The following is a 19,759-nucleotide window of genomic DNA, read 5'->3' on the forward strand; positions in this document are numbered from 1 at the left end:
TCGGTCAATAATTTACTTTTTTTTTTTAATTAAATGTCACAGAATAGTAAAACATCTTCAAATGTCTTTGTTTTGAGAGCAGGCGAAAGGGGAAGGACAAGAGCCGCGTACAAAAGCAGGCTCACTGGTGCGGTTAAATGAATTGTTAATAAACAGGCTTACAAACTGAGACTCCAAGATGGAGGCAGGTAAAGAACAAGACAATGACGACGAAGGGGCTGCTATGCGTCTGAATGACTGATTGGGAAAGTGAGAACAGGTGAGTCTGCTGAGAGCAGGAAAACGAGGGACAAGTGAAATTAATTGATGCCGTGAATAAAAGCAACAGGAGGACGTCACACGAATAGTCACCAAGGATGACACTACTTCAACGCCTGGTTAGTTACTACCATTGTATTTATTATGTGTGAGCGGCCGGGGTCAGCAACTAGACGGCTGAGCAGGGCAGATAGCAGAGGCTGCAGGTGTCACGGCACAGGTGTTGCACGGATTGCCATAGATATAGACAGACGTTACCAAGGATACCGCGCTAATGCCTGCTAACCTGTCCTGGAAATTATCTTGAATGCACATAGGAATTTATGATTATTCCATAGTTTTACCAGGATCAACCTATATTGTCCAATCCCTACATATATACATACATATATATATATATATATATATATATATATATATATATATATATATATATATATATATCTCTTTGCAACCCTAATCATATCACACAGCAAATACCTTACATTTGAGAAGCTGGAGTTTAGCCTTATTGCTAGAAAAAGCAACAAACAAACAATCGATTATCGAAATCCAAATTTACTAAATACCTGCTGCAGTTCAACTGTTCCCTCACTAGCTAGGACATTCAGCACAGACTATATGCACTTCTCTGGCAAACCACACTCCTGTAGCAGCAAAGTCAGTATAGAAATGAAGCACTTTTTGACAGGTTTGGTGATGCTGCACAAAATGTTCAAGGCCGACTCGACAGTGCTGAGAGTGGGCATACACACACACACACACACACACACACACACACACATACACACTTCTGGAGAAGTTCGTTGCTGCTCATCATCATATCAAGCTGCCCTATTTGGCTGGGCACGGCAGAGCATATGGAGTACTGGCGCCTGTGTACTGTAGCTGTATCACCATCTGGGGATAGACACTACGTAGGTGTATCACGATCTGCTGTCTGAAAACATTTACACGGGCATATTTTTTACACAGCTTGTATTTTTTTATAATCCACGTCTATTAGTGGCTCATTATTAGACAACACATTGCAGTAGGGTTGAGATGAGATGATGACGAGTTTCCTACCATTAGAGAGGTTGGTGTATTGTTTATACTGGGTTGGCTGTACCTTTAATACATATGGGTGTATTAACTATTGTGAGCAAAGGATTTATCTGCGAAAAGATATTTTTTTAATTTGCCAGGAAATTATTTACAAGATTTAGCCCAAAAACAAACATTACTTTCTGGTTATTTAATCCATGACCTGTTTATTAGTTGATTTAATAGCGCATGTACCATTTGGTGATATGTATCAATAACTGTTAATCTGTTAGTCTGTTACATTACATTACATTACATTACATGTCATTTAGCTGACGCTTTTATCCAAAGCGACTTACAATAAGTGCATTAAACCATGAGTCCAAACTCAGAACAACAAGAATCAAGCAAGTACAATTTCTTCAATAACGTTAAACTACAGAGTACTATCCGTAAGTGACATTTAAGTGCTACTAAAGTGCTAAACAACAAAGTGCTATCGGTAAGGGACATTTAAGTGCTACTAAAGTGCTACTACGGCTCTACCTTCCCTATTCAAGGTATAGTCGAAAAATATTTGTTTTTTGTTTGCGACGGGAGATGTAGAGACTTTCTGCTGTCCTGATGTCAATGGGGAGCTCGTTCCACCAATGAGGAGCCAGGACAGCAAACAGTCGTGATTTTGTTGAGTGTTTAGCTCGAAGTGAAGGAGCTACAAGCCGATTGGCAGAAGCCGAGGGAAGTGAACGAGCTGGGGTGTGAGGTTAGACCATGTCCTGGATGTAGACCGGACCCGATCTGTTCGCTGCACGGTACGCAAGTACCAATGTTTTGAAGCGGATGCGGGCGCTGTTAATTGTCATAGCAATGTCAAAATCTGAAAAAAGAAACTGTATCTGAAATAGTTTTAATAGAAATTAAAACAAACATATTACTGCCTTATGTGATGCATGATGATAAGAGAGGAACACAGCTGACCAATAACTAATGCTTCACTTTTGTGAAAGGAGATCAAAACGTATGTGCCGCAGTAAAAAAAGTCTGCTTAAAACACTGAAAAAGTACTACATGGGATGCTTGATATACCAATGACACACATGTGGTTTAGATTTGTGTCATTAATAAAGTGACAAAGTATTTTTCTGTAGTTTGGTTGATGCTTGTGAGACACGCAGCTAAAATAATACGGAAGAAACACTGATATGTAGTAGTACAGTGAAGGAGGGGGGGGGGGGGTTACAGCCTCCAATGTCATGTGTCAATGAGACAGTCAGCCATATTGCGTTAGTCAACACCCGGCAACTACAGGGCAAAAATCATGTGCTTTACACACACATTCCAGTTAGCAATCAACAATAGCTAATCGGCCTGAAAACGCAGCAGCAGCAACTGAAGGCCCCTCTGCCCCACCCGCTTCATGGCGGTCGCAGAAATGTCTGTGAAACATTCAAGAGGCTCCAAGCGCAGAACCGGAAATTGTCTTCATTTGAATATGTGCATATATAAATCTCACAGACATACAATCACCTGTATATGACTCCTGCCCTGAAGTCTCTTCCCACTGCTAAGACTTTTCCGAGAGGCAAGTAGAGCTTCATTACGGTGGTTTATTCTGATTCTCAGCACGTGCGTGTTGTCAGTGAAGAATTCAATTTGGTTCTGCAGGTCCACAAATCTTCCTCGCTTCTTTCAATCAATACCCAGTTTTCCCCGACTCTTCATGCCTTTGCATTCAATAAATCTAAGCCATGATCAAAGTCAAGTATCCTTATAACTTCTAAGAACGAGGTGACTAATCATGTATGTCACCCTGCCCAGCTCTATATGATGACCACACTTTGATCACCGTGGCCAGTTCAGCTTGTTGATTGGCTTTATTAACACGGGAGGGTTTACTTTTACGCCTCCAGTCTTTATAACCCCTATGCTTTTGAAGCGTCTGTAATGTCGTGCTGTGTGGCTTGAGATTAGATGGCCAGGTGATTAATTGAATGTGATAGACTAACAGCTTTCCAGTTTTAATTAGCTGCAACCTGGAGGAAGATTAAACCTTACTCACTGTGCAGGTCTAGAGCCCTTGGTTATGATGGAGGGGAGTCCTTGCCCTTTTTATATCTACCAAAAAAATCATTTTTCACTTGAACAATCAGCATCTTGCAGAAAAGCTCGAGAAGCAGGAAAGTATAAAAGTAATCTGATGCCATTCAGGCCTGCGCTAAGTAGATCAACTTGTGCCTTTGCTGTCCTGAAAACCTCCATTGCGGACTGTGACGGCGAGCTTCAGGCTATTTGAACCTCAAGAAAACCCCTTGAACCTACTTCCCTTTGGATGCAGGATTACAATGAGCTGTTTTGTACATAGTTTGGCAAATGGTTTCTCCAATTTCTACACAAAGTTTGTTTCGGCAATAATATATTGTAATTTGGTACAACTAATTCAACAAGTGCAAAATTACAAATGGCATTGCGCCTCAGATATTCACTGCCCTGATGCCGCTTTCTGCTGAAAGATACCAAGCTTTGCAGGTAAACAAATCAAACATAATTTTAAATCACCAGTAGACACATTAGGGAAGCAGAGAAACAAATAAGCATGGCCGTCCTCCCTAAATGATGCGCAACTCCCTTGGGCCCAAATAAAAACACTGCAGTGCCCTGCCCCTCTGCTGATCTGTGTGATTCTGAATATGCTGGAACAGCAAATGAGCTGGCAGGTTATTCCTTGGAGTTTTATTTAAAAAGCAGTTCAGTTCAACGTACTGTGTGTGCCGGACTAATGGAAAGACTTATCTACAGACCAAAAAACAATTTACATTGGAAGTTAATTTCATTATATAGAGACACCCCTCTAACAATTAAAGAAGCAAACATGTCAACATTTACTGTTAAAATAAAACATCTCTCTTTGATGTTTCAGTAGATAAAGTGGAACTGCACCGAACTACACAGGCAGTTTACACAATCTCTTCCTTTGTGTGCCACCATATGGTGACCTTAAGCCTTGTGCAAGCATCTGCAGTCTGGGTTTACACGGTGAGGGCCAGAAAGAGGTAAGAGACTGGTAGAAAGGAAGGGACACAGAGATAATGGTTAAGTCCCTGCAGGTGGAACATCCGAGCCTGTGAGTTTCTTTGACCCAACACTAAATCGTTCCACCACCTAGAACTCATCACTGCAGTCTCAAAGATGTCCCACTCAAAGCCTCGTGCCATATAACTGGAGTAACGCCATTATGCTGGTTATGCACTTGTCAATATGGTCAATTTTGCCACAGAGAAAAGTCAAAGCAACAATCCGTCTGCAGCAGGAACAAAAGGCCCGGTGACACCTGCCGACAAGTAACGCTTCATGTCCGGTATGACTCAATCGGCACTTGCTTGGGACAGACGTCATTCCGCGCCGGCTGTACAAAAGATGATCGACAGTTCTCCTTTCACTCATACATTAATATGAACTCTTCCCTTTACCTGATTCGAGAAACACATTACGCTGTCACTGATCTGGTTTTTAACAGCAGCTAATCCTGATAACGCCATTGATCATTTTATTTCTGAAAATAATTGAATATTTTCCCTTCGTTTGGACATTCAGAGAGGCTGTTTGTCAGGTCATCATCTTCACATAGCTTTCTGATTGACATTCATCAGCTCGGACTCAATCCAAGCTTACAAGATCTATTCTGACTTTGCGAGGCTATTAGAACAAACAATAATGCCCCAGACACGCTAACCTGCTAACCACTGTAAATGTGTTATTCAGTGAAATAGCTTGTGAAGTCTTTCCCCTGTGTGTGAGGGCATGGTGACATAGTACAGAGTGAAAAAAAGAAGAACACAAAAAAAGCAAACCCTCCTGCAGTAGAGGGGTCTTTTATAGACCAAAACTGCTAAAGCCATAACCACATAGATGGTGTTTTCATGGTCTCTTCCACTGTGAGAAACTAAAAGCCAGAACACCGGCTCCAATATGAAACCAGGAGTGACAAAAAGAGACACCAAACTCAACCTATTAGATGTCACTCTGCAGTGTCAGGTTGGAAAGAGTTTGGACCTTTTCAAGTCCACCCGAAAGAAATCCTTACTATTCTCAATATTCAAATCTTTGCAAAAGTATGGGTTTATAGGGAATAACAGCTGGACAGAAACTGCAATATTAAATGGCACCAACAGTTAAATAGTGATTTGTGAATTATAGTGATGGATAACTATCTGTGATGAGACAATTCAATTCAATTCAGTTTATTGTATATAGCCCAATATCACAAATTACAATCTGCTTTACAATCTGTACACATACGACATCCCTGTCCCAGGACCTCACATCGGATCAGGAAAAACTCCCAAATAATAGAAAAAACCCTTTCACTTGGAAAAAAGGGAAGAAACCTTCAGGAGAGCAACAGAGGAGGATCCCTCTCCCCGCATGGACAGACGCAATAGATGTCATGTGTACAGAATGAACAGTTAAGACTAATTCTTTAATCACTAGATTGTTACACTGAACAAATATCTGTTGTATTGAATTCCTCTCATTGTTGCACATATGCTTGATGCAATCAGCCACATGTCTGGAGGGTGTTATTATCACACTGTACACTCTGTCATGTCCAGAGTGGAGGTTGGCTTACAACATCTCGTTAAGATCTTATAACCAATATGTTTGGGTAGCTGCTGCAATGTCATACAGCAGATCACCAGGGAGAGCTAGACAACAGCGTAGCTCAGACAGTACAGTGAACCATTTATTTAATTGCAATTTTCAACATTAAAAACAACAATTTTGTGACAATTGATGACATGGACATCAGCCCAGGTTTACAAGCTGTATTAAGGTTAGCACGACCTTGTTGTAGCAACTGAGTTTTCCATCGGTCGCTGGGTGGGTGGGGGTTGTCCTCCCGACCTAGATGTTGATGCTGCTGATTGATAAACGTCATGAATGCACCACAAGTTTGGCTCGCGGGGCAATGTTTGCTCCAGCTCGTGGGGATACACGTCTTGTAAATCCTGTTCCACCAGCCTGTCCGCCTAACCTCATGGAGCTAATTTGTAACACTTGACTCGTGGCTGCTTAAGTTATATGTGCACACACCTACGCGTTTCGGAAAAGTAAAATAAAACGCTGCGGTGACGTTTAGACATGCAGCATGACAAAGGGGTCTGTGGCGAGCAGCAGCAGCAACTATGCTAGCCGCCCCCCGGCGAGCCAGCCAGCCCGGCTGTCAGAGCAGGGCGCATGTTCGCTGGGACTGACAGCTGAGAGGGGCAGACGAAGAAGGGGAAGGGAGGGGGGCGGAAAAAAACAGCTGACAGATCCAGCCGCGAGGAAATAAGTTGTCGACAACATGGATTTACTACTTTACAACAATGATAGCAGTGTTAGTGAGTTGTGCTAACACCCAAAACAGACTGAGAATCCTACCTTTGCTTTGCCGGCCTCCAGCTTCTTTTGCCTCTCCTCGTCTTCCATCTCCGCGGTCCCTGTGGCTGAAACGAGAGGGGAACGGCTTCATGCGAAATACCAGCGAGAATAATATAAAAGCTAACGGTTTAACGTGTGTCTCGTCCGGCTGCCAGCTTGCTGCCAGTCGCGGTTACTAAGTGCAGTATCCCTGTGGATAGTCCGCCGCCATGTTTTCCACGTAAACATGAGACCCAACTATGATGACGTACTGGAGGTAGCTTCACAGCCACGCCCCCTGGCATTCCACCAATGTTGCCTTCACGTGCTGTCAGAAATGTCGTAATTACGCCTAATAAAACCAAGCAGTGCTACAGTTTTAAGTAGAGGAGGTAATTAGACCTCTTAAATAAAAGTAGCAATGCCATGGTACAAGAGTGTTTAATTACAAGGAATAGCCCTGCTTCCATACGCATCAGCAACAAACATATTCATTACAACAAATTGCAATATGTGAGTGTTATATTTATACATTTGAATGGAATACTATTATTATTGAATAAACGTGTAAGCAGCATTTGTATTTAGTTAAGGTGGGGCTCATTTTAACCCCTATCTATATTGTTTAGTGTTTTTATATAACAATCCAGCATCAAATGCAGGTACAGTACTATAATGAATGCAATTATCCAGTACTTTAGCCTAAACAGTTGTTAGCTGTCTAAAACGTCTTAAACAAACCACATGGCTCTATTACTTTTTTTAGAGTTACTTTTTCTTTTTTCATATTTCGATCGATGTTTGAAAGAAAATCTGAATTCATAGCTGCAATAAAGATATTTCAGAGTCCTTTTATGTCTTGATGTACAGTAATTGTGTTAATAATCGTTAATGATACCTTTAAGACATCTAATGATTTTCATAATGTCAACATCTCACTGTATTCATGCAGTCTGAATCCTGCTCAGTTTCTATGGTAACGGGAGGAGAGGTTGCCAGAGCTGTCCCAGTAGAGATGTTTCTTTTTTAACACTAGATATTTTCATTTCAAGGCTGTGTTTTTTTCCTAATAAACACATTTTACAGCATGGTACTTGAGTGGGATAGTCTGAGCACATTTCAAATAACAGTGCCGTATTCTTTGAAAAGGAAACATTTGAGCCTCCTTTAATGGGACAGCATGTAACACGATACTGGCATAAGCTTCTAGGACAGATGGAGGCGATAATATATAATTTACAGACAGACAGAGAAGTGAAAACGATTATTAGTCAACCAGTATATCAGTATAACTATATAATAGTATCTGTTCTGCAGACATGGTCAGAATATAACTTAGTGACTAAATTGTAATTTCAGTTCACTTCATTCGTTCATTCCACATGAATTGCGTAACATATTGGAGATGTAAACCTGAGATTTTAGAGATGCAGAAGTAATTGTTTACTATTTAAGTCTCCTTTTTGTATTTGTTTTGTCAAGGAATGAAGCTATAGCCTACAAATAAATCAATAATAATACAAAGTAGTATAACAATTCCCCACTATAACCTCGCCCTGAAGATCATATTAGATACTAATCATTTAACCTTTATTACCACAAAAAGAATGTGCAGCTTGTAAAATGTAAACTCAACTCCTGGTCATTGAAAACATCCAAACTCACGGAAACAACACAATGTTTGTCCTCAAACAAAGACTATATTTAACTGGAGGCCATATTGTCCCTTTGTGTTTCAACTATGGTTTATATTAAATATGACTTTCTCATAGAAAACCTGCCGGCGTTACCAACATGCAAAAGTTTCTCCTGCTTCTTAAAAACATTTAAAACATACCAGCTGTAGCAGGAGAGGATGCTCTGTGTCGCCGGCTGACAGGAGCCGAGCAGCTTATAGTCTGGCAGATTTTGAATTCCACCCATCTTCTTTTAGACATTCTTACCAATTTGATCCCACCTGTGGACACTCGCCATTTGTGCAGCAGCGTCTACAGGAACCACCGAGCATTTGAAAGTTTCGACGGTTTCTGAATTATTGATTCACTGAAGGAGTATACTGTGTCAGCAGTACCCAAGCAACTCTTCCAAGTAGACCACAACAGAAATCCATTTCATATTGCAAACACAACAGTAGATGTATTCATGAGGTAAAACAGAGAAACGTATTAAAGACATTTAGATACCTATACTTTTTACAAGTGCATCTCTAAGGGGAAGGAGAGCTAATCAGTTGCCAGTTTATTAGGTACACTAATCTGACGTTTAAACCACAGCCAAAGCATATAATAAACAGAGTGAACTGAACAATAGAAACCCTTTATAAACACTACTGAATCCCTATCCATCTCGAACAGTTCCAACCAAAGATATGGTATAGCTACAGCCCTGCAATATCCGTTTGTTTTTGCATTGTGCCATTTCAATGATACAGAAATGTAATATTGAATGAACCAGTTACTTGGAGATGAGAAAAAAAAAAGTCCTTCATCAGGATACACCTATACACTTAATAGCATTTCTGTTCCTTTCTGCTATTTGAGTACCATTTTTGCTGACGTGTGTTTTGTAAACCCCAAACAAACTTGCTCTTCGACTGCATTATAGTTTTGGCTGGGTGTTCATAATAATCCACGAACGTGGCGGCAGCACTGAGCCCCTAAAATGTGTAGGAGCAAATTCAGCCTTCTTTCTCGTGCCTTTTTTTGTCTGATTGGATCAAGGCAGAAACATTGGCCATAAGAGGTGCTCCCTATCACATCATTATGCAAACACAGGCCGAAGTGCTTTGGCCAAGTGCGAGGAAAGTGGAACTGTGTCTGGTAATGACAAATAAATCGTGTTGATGACTGAGACAAAATAAAAACTGATACCCTATCATGGATGAAGCCGTTTCCACTAAAACACCACGCTCACTTCAATCTTGAAGCAGCAGGATGAAAGCTCATATGCATAATGAAGATATCACTGTGATCTATTAAAATATTCATGAGTGGGGGGACTCATCAGTAAAGAGAGGCAATGGGTCAGTAGATTCAGTGCTAAGCTTTCAGAAACAACACATGGCAAATGTGCTCTTGTACCTCATGGGCATAGACGTCCGCTGTGTGTCTGGCGCAAATGAAGTATTAATGCCTGAAACAAACCGTCCAATACACAATTTAGTATTTTCATAATTACACTGAAAACATTCGGCTGTCCACGCAGCATCATACCGCTATGAACAGTCTTGAAAGACTTATACGTTGTACATTTTGTGGACAATGAAATTATAGAGGGTCGTATGAGAAGCCCTTTACATTGTTTCTGTCAATTTGAACAACTTAAATAAGAGTTCACATTCTACATGTGCACACAAATGATACATGTGTGGATGATTCCAGCAAATAGTATAACATTAAATTAAAATATAATTAAAAAAATTATTATATCTTCACCAGAGCTAGCTACATCCTTGTATTGTGGAGAAGGCATTACACATGTATGCCATCAACAATAGAGATAACATAAAGAAAATATAATTGAAAAGTTTACTGAATTGATAGTATAATAAAATCTAAAATCATACATTCTGCCCTGAAACTATCACTATTGAGTGTATCGTCTGACAGGTAGACATGTGTAACCGTACATTTACGGTCATTTGCTTCTCTCTAGTGGTTCAAACCAGACTGTATATAGGTTAGAAATGAGCAGCGCGTGGTTTTAAACTCCAAAACACTAGATGTCGGTAGTCGAGCAATATTCGTCTGGATTTATTTATTCTCGGACTACAAAACCTCGCGAGAAGAGGTTCACGTTTCCGCCTTCACTCGCACTGGGTGAGAAATGCTTACTGGCCCCAGACTGTTGATGTCAAAAAGAAACTAAACGTATGTGGTATGTGTTTTGATATAGTTTCTACAAAAAGGCTATGGATTGAGACATTGATATATTGATGATGTATTGTTTATGGTGAAAGTTGTAACGCTACAGTCTAGTCAGTCATTTAAGGGCGAATAAAGTTTCTTAAAGTAATTTCATTCTGACGTCAGTCGTACTGTATATCCCTTAAAGGTCAGCTTGTACATCAGAATGTGACGGTTCCTGTTTCGGGTTTACCAGTGAGCTGTTTCCCTCACAGTTAACATAAACGTACGAGGTACCATAATATACTACTTTCAATGCTTCTTTATGTTTATGTGTACCCTTTTTGCTCTTTCATTTATCTGACAATTGTTGTCATAAATAACCTTCAAGTTTCAGGGTATATATATATATATATATATATATATATATATATATATATACACACACACACAATGAGTTTTGTTTGTTTGACCACATTATTAATCGGATAAATATGTTTATTTTTCCTTTAGGTCCACTAAAACTGGCCTTCCTCATTTAACATGGCAGCAGTAGCTGCAGTGAGGGCTCTCCTCTCTTTACATCAATCAGTGACGTTGCAGCACAGCTTTGGGCACATTCCAGCGCAGTCGCCATCAACCTTCCTCCTAAGGGTTTTTTGCAGTGCCCCTATAGATGGTAATGAGCTCAAGCCGCCGGTGGACACAGAGAATGTATCTCTGCTGGAGAATCTGAATCTCTTGGGAGTCGATGTGAAGATGGCACGCCTCCGTCAGCCCGGGGTGCTTCGTAAAGCCTCCACTAATGAGCAAGGGCTCACAAGGTTTCTGCAGGGTAAAGGTGCCAGCCGCAAAGTCATCGCCGGCATCATATCCCGTTACCCCCGCGCCATCACCCGCTCGATCGACCACTTGGCCCAGCGCTGGGACCTATGGCGAGACATCTTCCAAAAGGATGAAGAAATTGTGAGCATCCTGGATCGCTCACCAGAGTCTTTCTTTCGCACCAGTGATAACGGGAACTTGAAGAAAAACATAGCCTTTCTGACCTCGCTGGGACTGAACGCCAAAGACCTCCATCGGCTGCTGACCACAGCACCGCGGACATTCTCCAACAGTTTGGCGCTCAACAAGCAGATGGTGGAGTTCCTGGAAGACATTTATGCCAAACTTGGCGGAAATAATCCAGAACAGTTTCCTAGATTTGTCATATCCAGAAACCTTTACATTCTCATCCGAAGCACGAAGAGAGTCAAGACAAACATTGATATGCTGAGAGCTTCTCTTCAGTTGAGAGATTCAGAACTGCTTGCTCTTCTAGAAGGCTCCGGGGCAGAAATACTGGATCTTTCCAATGAATATCTGAAAAGGAATTTTAAAAGTCTCAACCAGAGGATGGCTTCACTTGGCTGTCGGAAAGCTGACCTAAAAAAACTAATCCTCAGCTATCCAATAGTTCTGTACATTGGGCCAGACACGCTGAATACTAAACTGGACTGTCTCCTAAGTGGAGGAATAACAATGAAGCAAATCCTGGAAAAGCCCAAAGTGTTAGACTACAGCACACAGAACATTACAGGGCGACTCGGGGAGCTGCAGAGATTGGGGTATGACTTCCAGAAGAGTGGCATCAACATCCTGGACTCTAGCCGAAAGCGGTTTGATGCAAAGATGGGAAAACTTAATGCCTCACCAGACGACTGAATGGAGCCGTCTGTATTATGATGTTACAGTGTTGGATGCTGCTTTTACTTGAGCTTTGCGTCACGACAGTCATGTTGTAACTATAATATGATTTCTGACTTTGTGGATGTCTCTTTTTGTAATGTTTCAATACATGTGGTAGGGCTACAATGACAATCATCATAAAATAAAATCCCAATTTTCTGTACTCCAAGGTCGTATTTCAAATGTCTTCTTTAGGCCAACCAATAATCCAAGAACCCCAAAAAATATTTATTTACGATCATCAGTTTCTGTCTAATTTTCTGTAGCTCTAATAGCTTTGTTGACAACAACTATTTGCATGTCCATTATTTTTTTTACTTGGGAAAATATGTATACATTACATGTTTGAAATAAAAGAGATATCCAAAAGGCATTTTACTAAATGTTTTAATTATAATTGGAGTTTTCTTTTTTTCTTTATATATATTTATATATACTGAAAGTTTTAGTCTGATTATACTTTATGGCTGGACTACCGGTATTTATGCGGAACTAATGTTCGTCAGGCGTCGGCCAGTAGCGACACTCCGGACGTCACCAAACTGCAGCACAACTGTTTCCTCATGCAGTCGGGTTGTCGCTGCATGTTGAGGCGTGAGACAGAAGTATAATCCACGTTTACTGTAACTTAATTGTTTAGTATTCACTTTAAAAATAATAATAAATTAGCGTCAAATGCATTCGCGAGCAAAAGTGGTTCGTTGAGTGTTTGCGTCGGCAGTTAGCCCCCGCGAGCTGGGTGAGAGTCCGCGAGCATGCTCCAGTAACCGTGAACGGTAACTGTTCATCTGGGCAACGTTGACAATAACAGGTCAGCCGACTCCTCCTTTGAACACAGTTTAATCCGACAGGCAACCCGAGAGGTAAGCGGAGCGTCTTGAACTGACTACGTTAAGTCAACTGGTATGAAGGAAGTATGCAGGACAGAGTTTAGTTCAACTCTGGGGTGAAGCGGTACGTTAGTTAGCTTTGTTAGTTAGATTCAATGCGATATTCTGATGCGTTGACATGTTTTCAGAAAAAGGGGATTTGGAGAAAAGCCTGCGACGGTGTGATGGAAAAAGCAGCAGAGGAAACCGTTAAAAAGACGACGGATGTAGCCGTGAAGGGCGAAGCTGCCCTCAAACCACAGTAAGTAACTAGCGAGCTATTCATACACGAGAGAGGAATCTGGTGGAGATCACTGCAAACATTCTCAATTGTGGTCCAAAGCCTATGTTTGGTGGAAGAGTCTCAAGTCAGACAGCTGGTGAGAGATCATCCACACATCTCAACAACCCTCTGAACATCATGATGCCTTCACTGTTTCCCTGGAAGTAGTTGAAGTTGTGCCTGAAATCCCTGTTCTGAACCATGTCTTGCCTGTCAGCTCCCGCTTCACGGTGACAGTCCTGCCTCCCGTTCTCCGTGCTCCACCTTGTCCTCATCGGTACACCTAGAGAAGTCCTACACTTAGGTTACAAACTGGTTCCACGCCGAATTAGAGTAATTCCACTTTTTACCGTGAATGCCCTTGACCCTCTTGCACAGAGCATGTTCTGAGCTATTGCTCCAGTTTGACACTCTTATAATTGTACTGTTATGTAGCAATAGAAAATGTCACAAAATATTCTCCCCTGTTACAATTACGTTGGCCATAACTGTTTCCAGTCTCTTCTGTCATTGGCACAGAAGTAAAAATAGTAACTGCTGTGTGATGGAAATTACACCGTGAAACAGGTGAGTTCGCAGGGCGTCGATGTTGCACTATTCCACAGAATGGTGGAAAAGTACCGCGCTGTATGTCGGCTTGTTGCATCGTCAAACTGACAGGTCATTGCAATCATTTTTCTTCTTGTATTTGCAGATTCCTGACCACCAAAGACAAATTCCATGGATTTGTGGACTCTGGGTGGCAGGGCCCAAAGGGGGGAAAGGCCAGCGATGGTGACAAAGTAGAGGAGACAAAGGCGACCCCTGTTGAGGAACCTGAAACGAAAAAGCTCAAACTAGACCCTGAGGAGGGGAATAAGGGCGGCAAACCAGACGGTAAACGTATTCGGGGACAGAATAAGTCGCGGCCGCACATGAAGCATACCGCCTATGATGAAAAGCGACTGTGTCTTTCAGTCATTCAGGTATGAAACTTTCACCAAACGCAGCATACGGTGCCCTTCAATCGCTATGTCCGCTGATGGTCATTGTCGTGACTTTTCCCCGTCCATGCAGGACAACAGGGAATGTCCTTTCGGAGACAAATGCCACTTTCACCACAGCGTAGCCGAGTACTTGGCAACGAAGCCCGCTGACATCGGGGAAAGCTGCTACCTCTATGACACATACGGAAAGTGTGGTTATGGCCTCTGCTGCCGCTTCGCCATGGCGCACACTACGCCTGACTTCAAAACCATGGTGAACGCGGAACTAATTAAGGCCAACGAGGGCAGGACGGCGGTGAGGAACAGCCTGGACAAAGACCTCCAGATTCGTCTGAGGAAGCGTTCGGTGACCTTCGACAAGTCAGCGGAGTACCTCGAAATACTTTCGAACAACAAAGACAAAAAAGAACAGCAAGGGAATGGTAAGACGCCTCCGGAGATTTGAGATGGAAGTAATACACACTTATACATCATCTATTGGCAGCGCAAATGTCCTTCCGGAATATTAATATTCTGCCAGGGTTTCTGCTAAGAATGAAGCTGTCTGTTGTTCTTGATCTGTGAGTGGTTTGAAGTCCTACAGACACTGAAGTGAGTCTCTGAGGCACTTATTGGAGCTTTCATTTAATCAGCTCACCTGATTTTAGTTGGGCAACAACATACATGCCATTCTTTATCCCCGGAGTTGAACAGGTGTAGATTTAAACTTTGTCTGACAATTCAGTCTTTTGACACACTCAGGTGATGCTCGTGCAGCGGAAGTATCTACAGATCCAACTGGAGGGGAGCCGCGTGCGTCTACTGAGGCTGAAGCACAGGTACAAATTCCCGCTCTTGTACTACTTCCTCTTATATCGGGGTATGTGTGTATTGCTTGGCATTTTCGAAGTATTCTTACATGTTTGCTCTGATACAAGCTACAGGCCAGCCCAGATAAACAGCCTCCGGTGAAGACTGTTGGGCCTCTTACTGACGTAGATGTCATCAAGTTGCGCCTGTGTGAAAAGAAACAGGTATGTATGTGTATGTGTATGTGTGTGTGTGTATATATATATATATATATATATATATATATATATATATATATATATATATATATATATATGTATATGTATATGTATATGTATATGTATATATATATATATATATCTCAGGAAACCATCTCCAAAAGGATTTAAAATAACACAAGGAATATCACATAATCCCTTTCTCTGTTTTTAAGGTGGACTTTCAAGACAAGCTCTACCTGGCCCCTCTCACAACTGTAAGTACAACCAGACTGTATCGAGCACTGAGGTTTGATGTGTTGCTGATGTAGTAATGTGCTGTCATTCTAAACAAGAGTTAAAATGTCACTCTATAGAACCAGTAATGCACCAAATGAGTCGGCTGTAGCTCATGGGGAGAGTGGTCGTCCCGTAACCACAAGGTACCCGGTTCGATCCCCGCTCTCCCCATAGTTGCATGCCGAAGTGTCCTTGAGCAAGACACTGAACCCCCAGTTGCTCCCCGGGTGCTTTACTGTAGCCCACTGCTCCTTAATAACTAAGGATGGGTTATATGCAGAGAAGAATTTCCCCACGGGGATAAATACAAAGTGTGCATTTCTTTCTTTCTAAATAAGGTTTTGACCTGACAAAATCCATTCCTTCTCTCTCCTCAGTGTGGAAATCTGCCTTTCCGTCGCGTGTGCAAGCGCTTCGGAGCCGACATCACCTGTGGGGAGATGGCCATGTGCACAAACCTGCTGCAGGGGCAGCAGTCAGAGTGGGCCCTCCTGAAACGGCACGAAAGTGAAGACGTGTTTGGCGTCCAGGTGACGTCATCGCAATAATAATAATAATGATGCATTCTATTTGTAAGGCACTCTTCATTCAAGAATCTCAGACTTGTGAAGATGGCCTCAGTTCTGAAGTCCTGTCTGTGCCTCCAGGTGGAAGGCTGCTTCCCCGACACCATGACGAGGTGTGCAGAGCTCATCAACAGCAACATCGATGTTGACTTCGTGGACATCAACTCCGGATGCCCCATTGACCTTGTCTACAAGAAGGTAAACATCACAGACCATAAAACCATGTTTTTCTACAGTGGTTGAGACCAAACAAGAAAAAGATAAGCATCCAGGTGAGAGTCCATGTAAGTGGAATTAAATGGCACTGGGATGAGTGAGGGCTTTACAGTCAGACAGACTTTTGTGTTTTATGATTGAGTGTATAAAGCAATATTTAACATTAATATGACACTGGCTGACACATGGTGTTTGTTTACTTTCCCTCACTAGGGCGGAGGCTGCGGCTTGATGACGCGTACCAAAAAGTTTGAACAGATAATCAAGGGAATGAACTATGTAAGTTTTCTTTTTTTGTCTGAATTTGGTATCTGGGGGAATTTGGGCTTTTAGCAGAAAATACTGTCATCATTTAATATGTATAGTATGCAAGTGTGAAACTAGTTTTTATAAATTTATCAAGGAAAATGTTTGACACAAAGTTTATGGATGAATGATAACAGTCCTTTGTCCCTCCTGGAGGTCCTTGACGTCCCTTTAACAGTCAAGATCCGCACTGGTGTCCAGGAGAAGTGCAACTTAGCACACAAACTCATCACAGAGATGAAGAAGTGGGACGTCTCTATGATCACAGTAAGTCTGGTGTAAAAGCAGCATAAATAAATGTGAAAGTGTTGTAACTATAAAAAAAACCAATGGAAATCAAATTGAGTCTCATTTCCAGTATTGTCTTTTAAGACTATGAGGGTGGACACCTCTGGGTGTATGACACTAGCTTAGAAGATATTAAATAATTAATTAATTAATTAAAGTTGCTACAAACAAAGTTTCATTTAATAAATGCACATAACAGTAGACATAGAGGAATGAGTGAAAATGCAGTGTTGGAGCACCAGATTATCTAAAATGTTATTAAATATGTGTCCTTGTCACACTGACAAAGATTAATCTGGGAGATGTTTTTTCAAGACACCTTTGTCAGTCGTATTTAATACTTTTAGCTCCTTTTGTCATTTTGGTATCTGCAAATTAATACAAGTCTGTTTCAAAGTGTGATGACACACCAGTGATGCTGTAGCTTTCTTCCAGTTGCATGGCCGATCCAAAGAACAGCGCTACACCAAGTTGGCTGACTGGGACTACATCAACACCTGTTCCAAGCTGGCTAGTCCGGTCCCCCTTTATGGTATGTGAATTTGTTTCTCTCAGATTTTAGATGCATACGGTTCAATGCTATTCCAATAACGCCCTCCTTTGAGGCGTAGAGAACGGTGTTCATCAAGCACAGGCGGAAGAGTCGTTATTTGTTAGTGAGGAGATAAAGTGACTTGTGTTTATTGTCCCAGGTAATGGAGACATACTGTCCTATGAAGATGCCATGAAAGCAAGAGAGACTGGGGTTTCTGGCATTATGATTGCAAGGTTGGTTCCACTGAAGTAATTGGACACAACACAGATAAATTAACGTAAACTCCGATGTAAATGTCACATTATTATGTGGTCGAAGCCAGCTATTCTCAAACAGTGGGCACTAGAGCGCTCTAGTGGACACTGAGTTACAGCCAAATGGACAGATTTGCATAAGAAAAATACATTTTGTGAACACACAAAGCTACTTTTAATATCTAAATGTGTTCAGGAACTAATTAAAACGGATAATAATTTCAATCACCAGTGGCGTTTGAATATCACCACGGCAATAGCAAACACATCATCAGGTCGAGACGAATATGTTTTGCTACTGTCAGCTAGCTACGTTGTGAAAAGGTCAGAGTTCAGGCTGACACCTCATCTGCTCTTATTATATACATTTTTTTACGTGGTTATTTTGGCCACCCTCCTTTATTTGTTATGATGCACCATTATCGGTGAACTTTGCGTGCTTTCTCACACTTACAGTAACTAAGAGCATAGTAAACACACAAATAATCATGGGGGAATCACTTAATTTTACGGAGCCCAGTTATCCGTGTGGTGAACTTGATTGAGCATGTTTGATTGTTGTCTCTTCAGGGGTGCTCTCATCAAGCCTTGGATCTTCACTGAAATAAAGGAGGGTAGACACTGGGACATCTCGTCCAACGAGCGACTGGACGTCCTCAGGGATTTCAGCAACTTCGGTCTGGAGCACTGGGGCTCTGACACTCGAGGTGTGGAGAAAACTCGCACCTTCATGCTGGAGTGGCTCTCCTTCATGTGCAGGTGGGTAACAACATGCCGTTTCAAATATTTCTTTCTGCTAATAACAAAAAATATTCACGACTTACCATTTGATCCAGAAACACACTTATTATCGTACTATCTCGGTCTCTCAGATATATTCCAGTCGGCCTGTTGGAACGGGTGCCTCAGAAGATCAACGAGAGACCTCCCTACTACCTGGGCAGGAACTACCTGGAGTCACTAATGGCCAGTCAACATGTTGGCGACTGGGTCAGGATTAGGTGAGCAGGAAACACTTTTTAAACCATCGAGAATCAGCATTCAAAACCAAGCTACACTAAGAATAACTGCTAAATTGGTGTATTGACTGATTATAATATCTTACTTTCCCCCTCTCCAGTGAAATGCTACTTGGACCAGTACCAAAGAATTTCATCTTCTTGCCCAAACATAAAGCCAATGCCTACAAATGATTTTCTCTTTCTCTGAACATCCGGGCCGTTTGTTTTTATTTGCCGCAGATAATATGATTTAAAGAAGGGAGAATCTATTGTTTTTAATGTTTAATTGTTTCATTCAACCTGTGGTGCAGTAGCCGAATACATGCAGTGTTTGTGTACTTAAAATATATGCAATAAAGTCTTTCGCCACACTAAGTCATCCCCTTTGCGTGACTCTTTTACAATGCACCTTCCACTTTAGTGCATTAAGTCTCCTGATCAAGTGATGTCAGACTAGTAAGTCTCACAGTAGACTTGGTATTCATTGCCTCTGCTTAAGAAGTCAGAAATGTGTTTATTTTAAACAGAAAGTTTTTTTGTTTTTATTTTTATTACGTTAGGATCTGGAAATTTACCCGTTCAAAATGAAACGGCTTTATTACGTAATTGAGGTGGACTGGAACACCGGTAGGCATGTAAGATTAGATGTAGGATTAGATGTTTTTTGTTACATGTTCAATGTAATGATTACACCAGCAACTTTCTTTTGGCTTGCAAACCTGCACTACTTTGTATCTACAGAAGCTATTTGTGGGCTTTTATGATTGATGTGAAATCAGATGTCCACCTCAGAATCCCTTGCTGTATGGTTTAAAATATACAGCCCACATTTATTTGAGCACATCTTATTGTTTACATAAAGCATCATTTCTAAATCTATTAGATTCTCCTCTATAAAGCAGTAACCTGAAT

At 41.4% G+C, this 19,759-nt stretch overlaps 3 protein-coding genes across 14 annotated transcripts in view; 2 read left to right on the forward strand and 1 right to left on the reverse strand.

Annotated features, from left to right (window-relative positions):
• The window catches only part of akap9 (A kinase (PRKA) anchor protein 9), a 57,069-nt gene extending 50,123 nt beyond the window's left edge, over nt 1-6,946 (reverse strand). For all 6 annotated transcript variants that reach the window (XM_034545779.1, XM_034545782.1, XM_034545781.1 and 3 more), the window contains exon 1: nt 6,706-6,946. In XM_034545779.1, the coding sequence (XP_034401670.1) occupies nt 6,706-6,753 (48 nt within the window). In that variant the 5' untranslated portion in view covers nt 6,754-6,946. The remainder of the gene's footprint in view (nt 1-6,705) is intronic.
• Nucleotides 6,947-10,453: 3,507 nt separating this feature from the next.
• On the forward strand, nt 10,454-12,630 carry LOC117739592 (transcription termination factor 1, mitochondrial). Of its 6 annotated transcripts, none has more exons than XM_034546103.1 (3): nt 10,479-10,560; nt 10,738-10,822; nt 11,043-12,630. In XM_034546103.1, the coding sequence occupies exon 3, from the start codon at nt 11,073-11,075 to the stop codon at nt 12,231-12,233; it is 1,161 nt and encodes a 386-aa protein (XP_034401994.1). In that variant the 5' UTR covers nt 10,479-10,560; nt 10,738-10,822; nt 11,043-11,072; the 3' UTR covers nt 12,234-12,630. The 6 variants fall into 6 exon arrangements, with proteins under 6 accessions (XP_034401993.1, XP_034401994.1, XP_034401995.1 ...); XM_034546104.1 differs by having other exon boundaries at nt 10,738-10,815; XM_034546105.1 differs by having other exon boundaries at nt 10,493-10,553.
• Nucleotides 12,631-12,778: 148 nt separating this feature from the next.
• dus3l (dihydrouridine synthase 3-like (S. cerevisiae)) lies at nt 12,779-19,222 on the forward strand. 2 transcript variants are annotated; one of them, XM_034546000.1, is made up of 16 exons: nt 12,779-13,120; nt 13,276-13,388; nt 14,104-14,374; nt 14,466-14,817; nt 15,137-15,213; nt 15,313-15,408; nt 15,618-15,659; nt 16,059-16,211; nt 16,329-16,445; nt 16,677-16,742; nt 16,926-17,036; nt 17,493-17,589; nt 17,750-17,825; nt 18,417-18,605; nt 18,719-18,847; nt 18,967-19,222. In XM_034546000.1, the coding sequence occupies exons 2-16, from the start codon at nt 13,312-13,314 to the stop codon at nt 19,037-19,039; spliced, it is 1,926 nt and encodes a 641-aa protein (XP_034401891.1). In that variant the 5' UTR covers nt 12,779-13,120; nt 13,276-13,311; the 3' UTR covers nt 19,040-19,222. The 2 variants fall into 2 exon arrangements, with proteins under 2 accessions (XP_034401891.1, XP_034401892.1); XM_034546001.1 differs by having other exon boundaries at nt 12,792-13,120; nt 15,319-15,408.
• Nucleotides 19,223-19,759: the final 537 nt, after the last annotated feature.

This window comes from Cyclopterus lumpus, chromosome 11, assembly GCF_009769545.1.
Source record: "Cyclopterus lumpus isolate fCycLum1 chromosome 11, fCycLum1.pri, whole genome shotgun sequence".
Classification (NCBI taxonomy): Eukaryota; Metazoa; Chordata; class Actinopteri; order Perciformes; family Cyclopteridae; genus Cyclopterus; species Cyclopterus lumpus.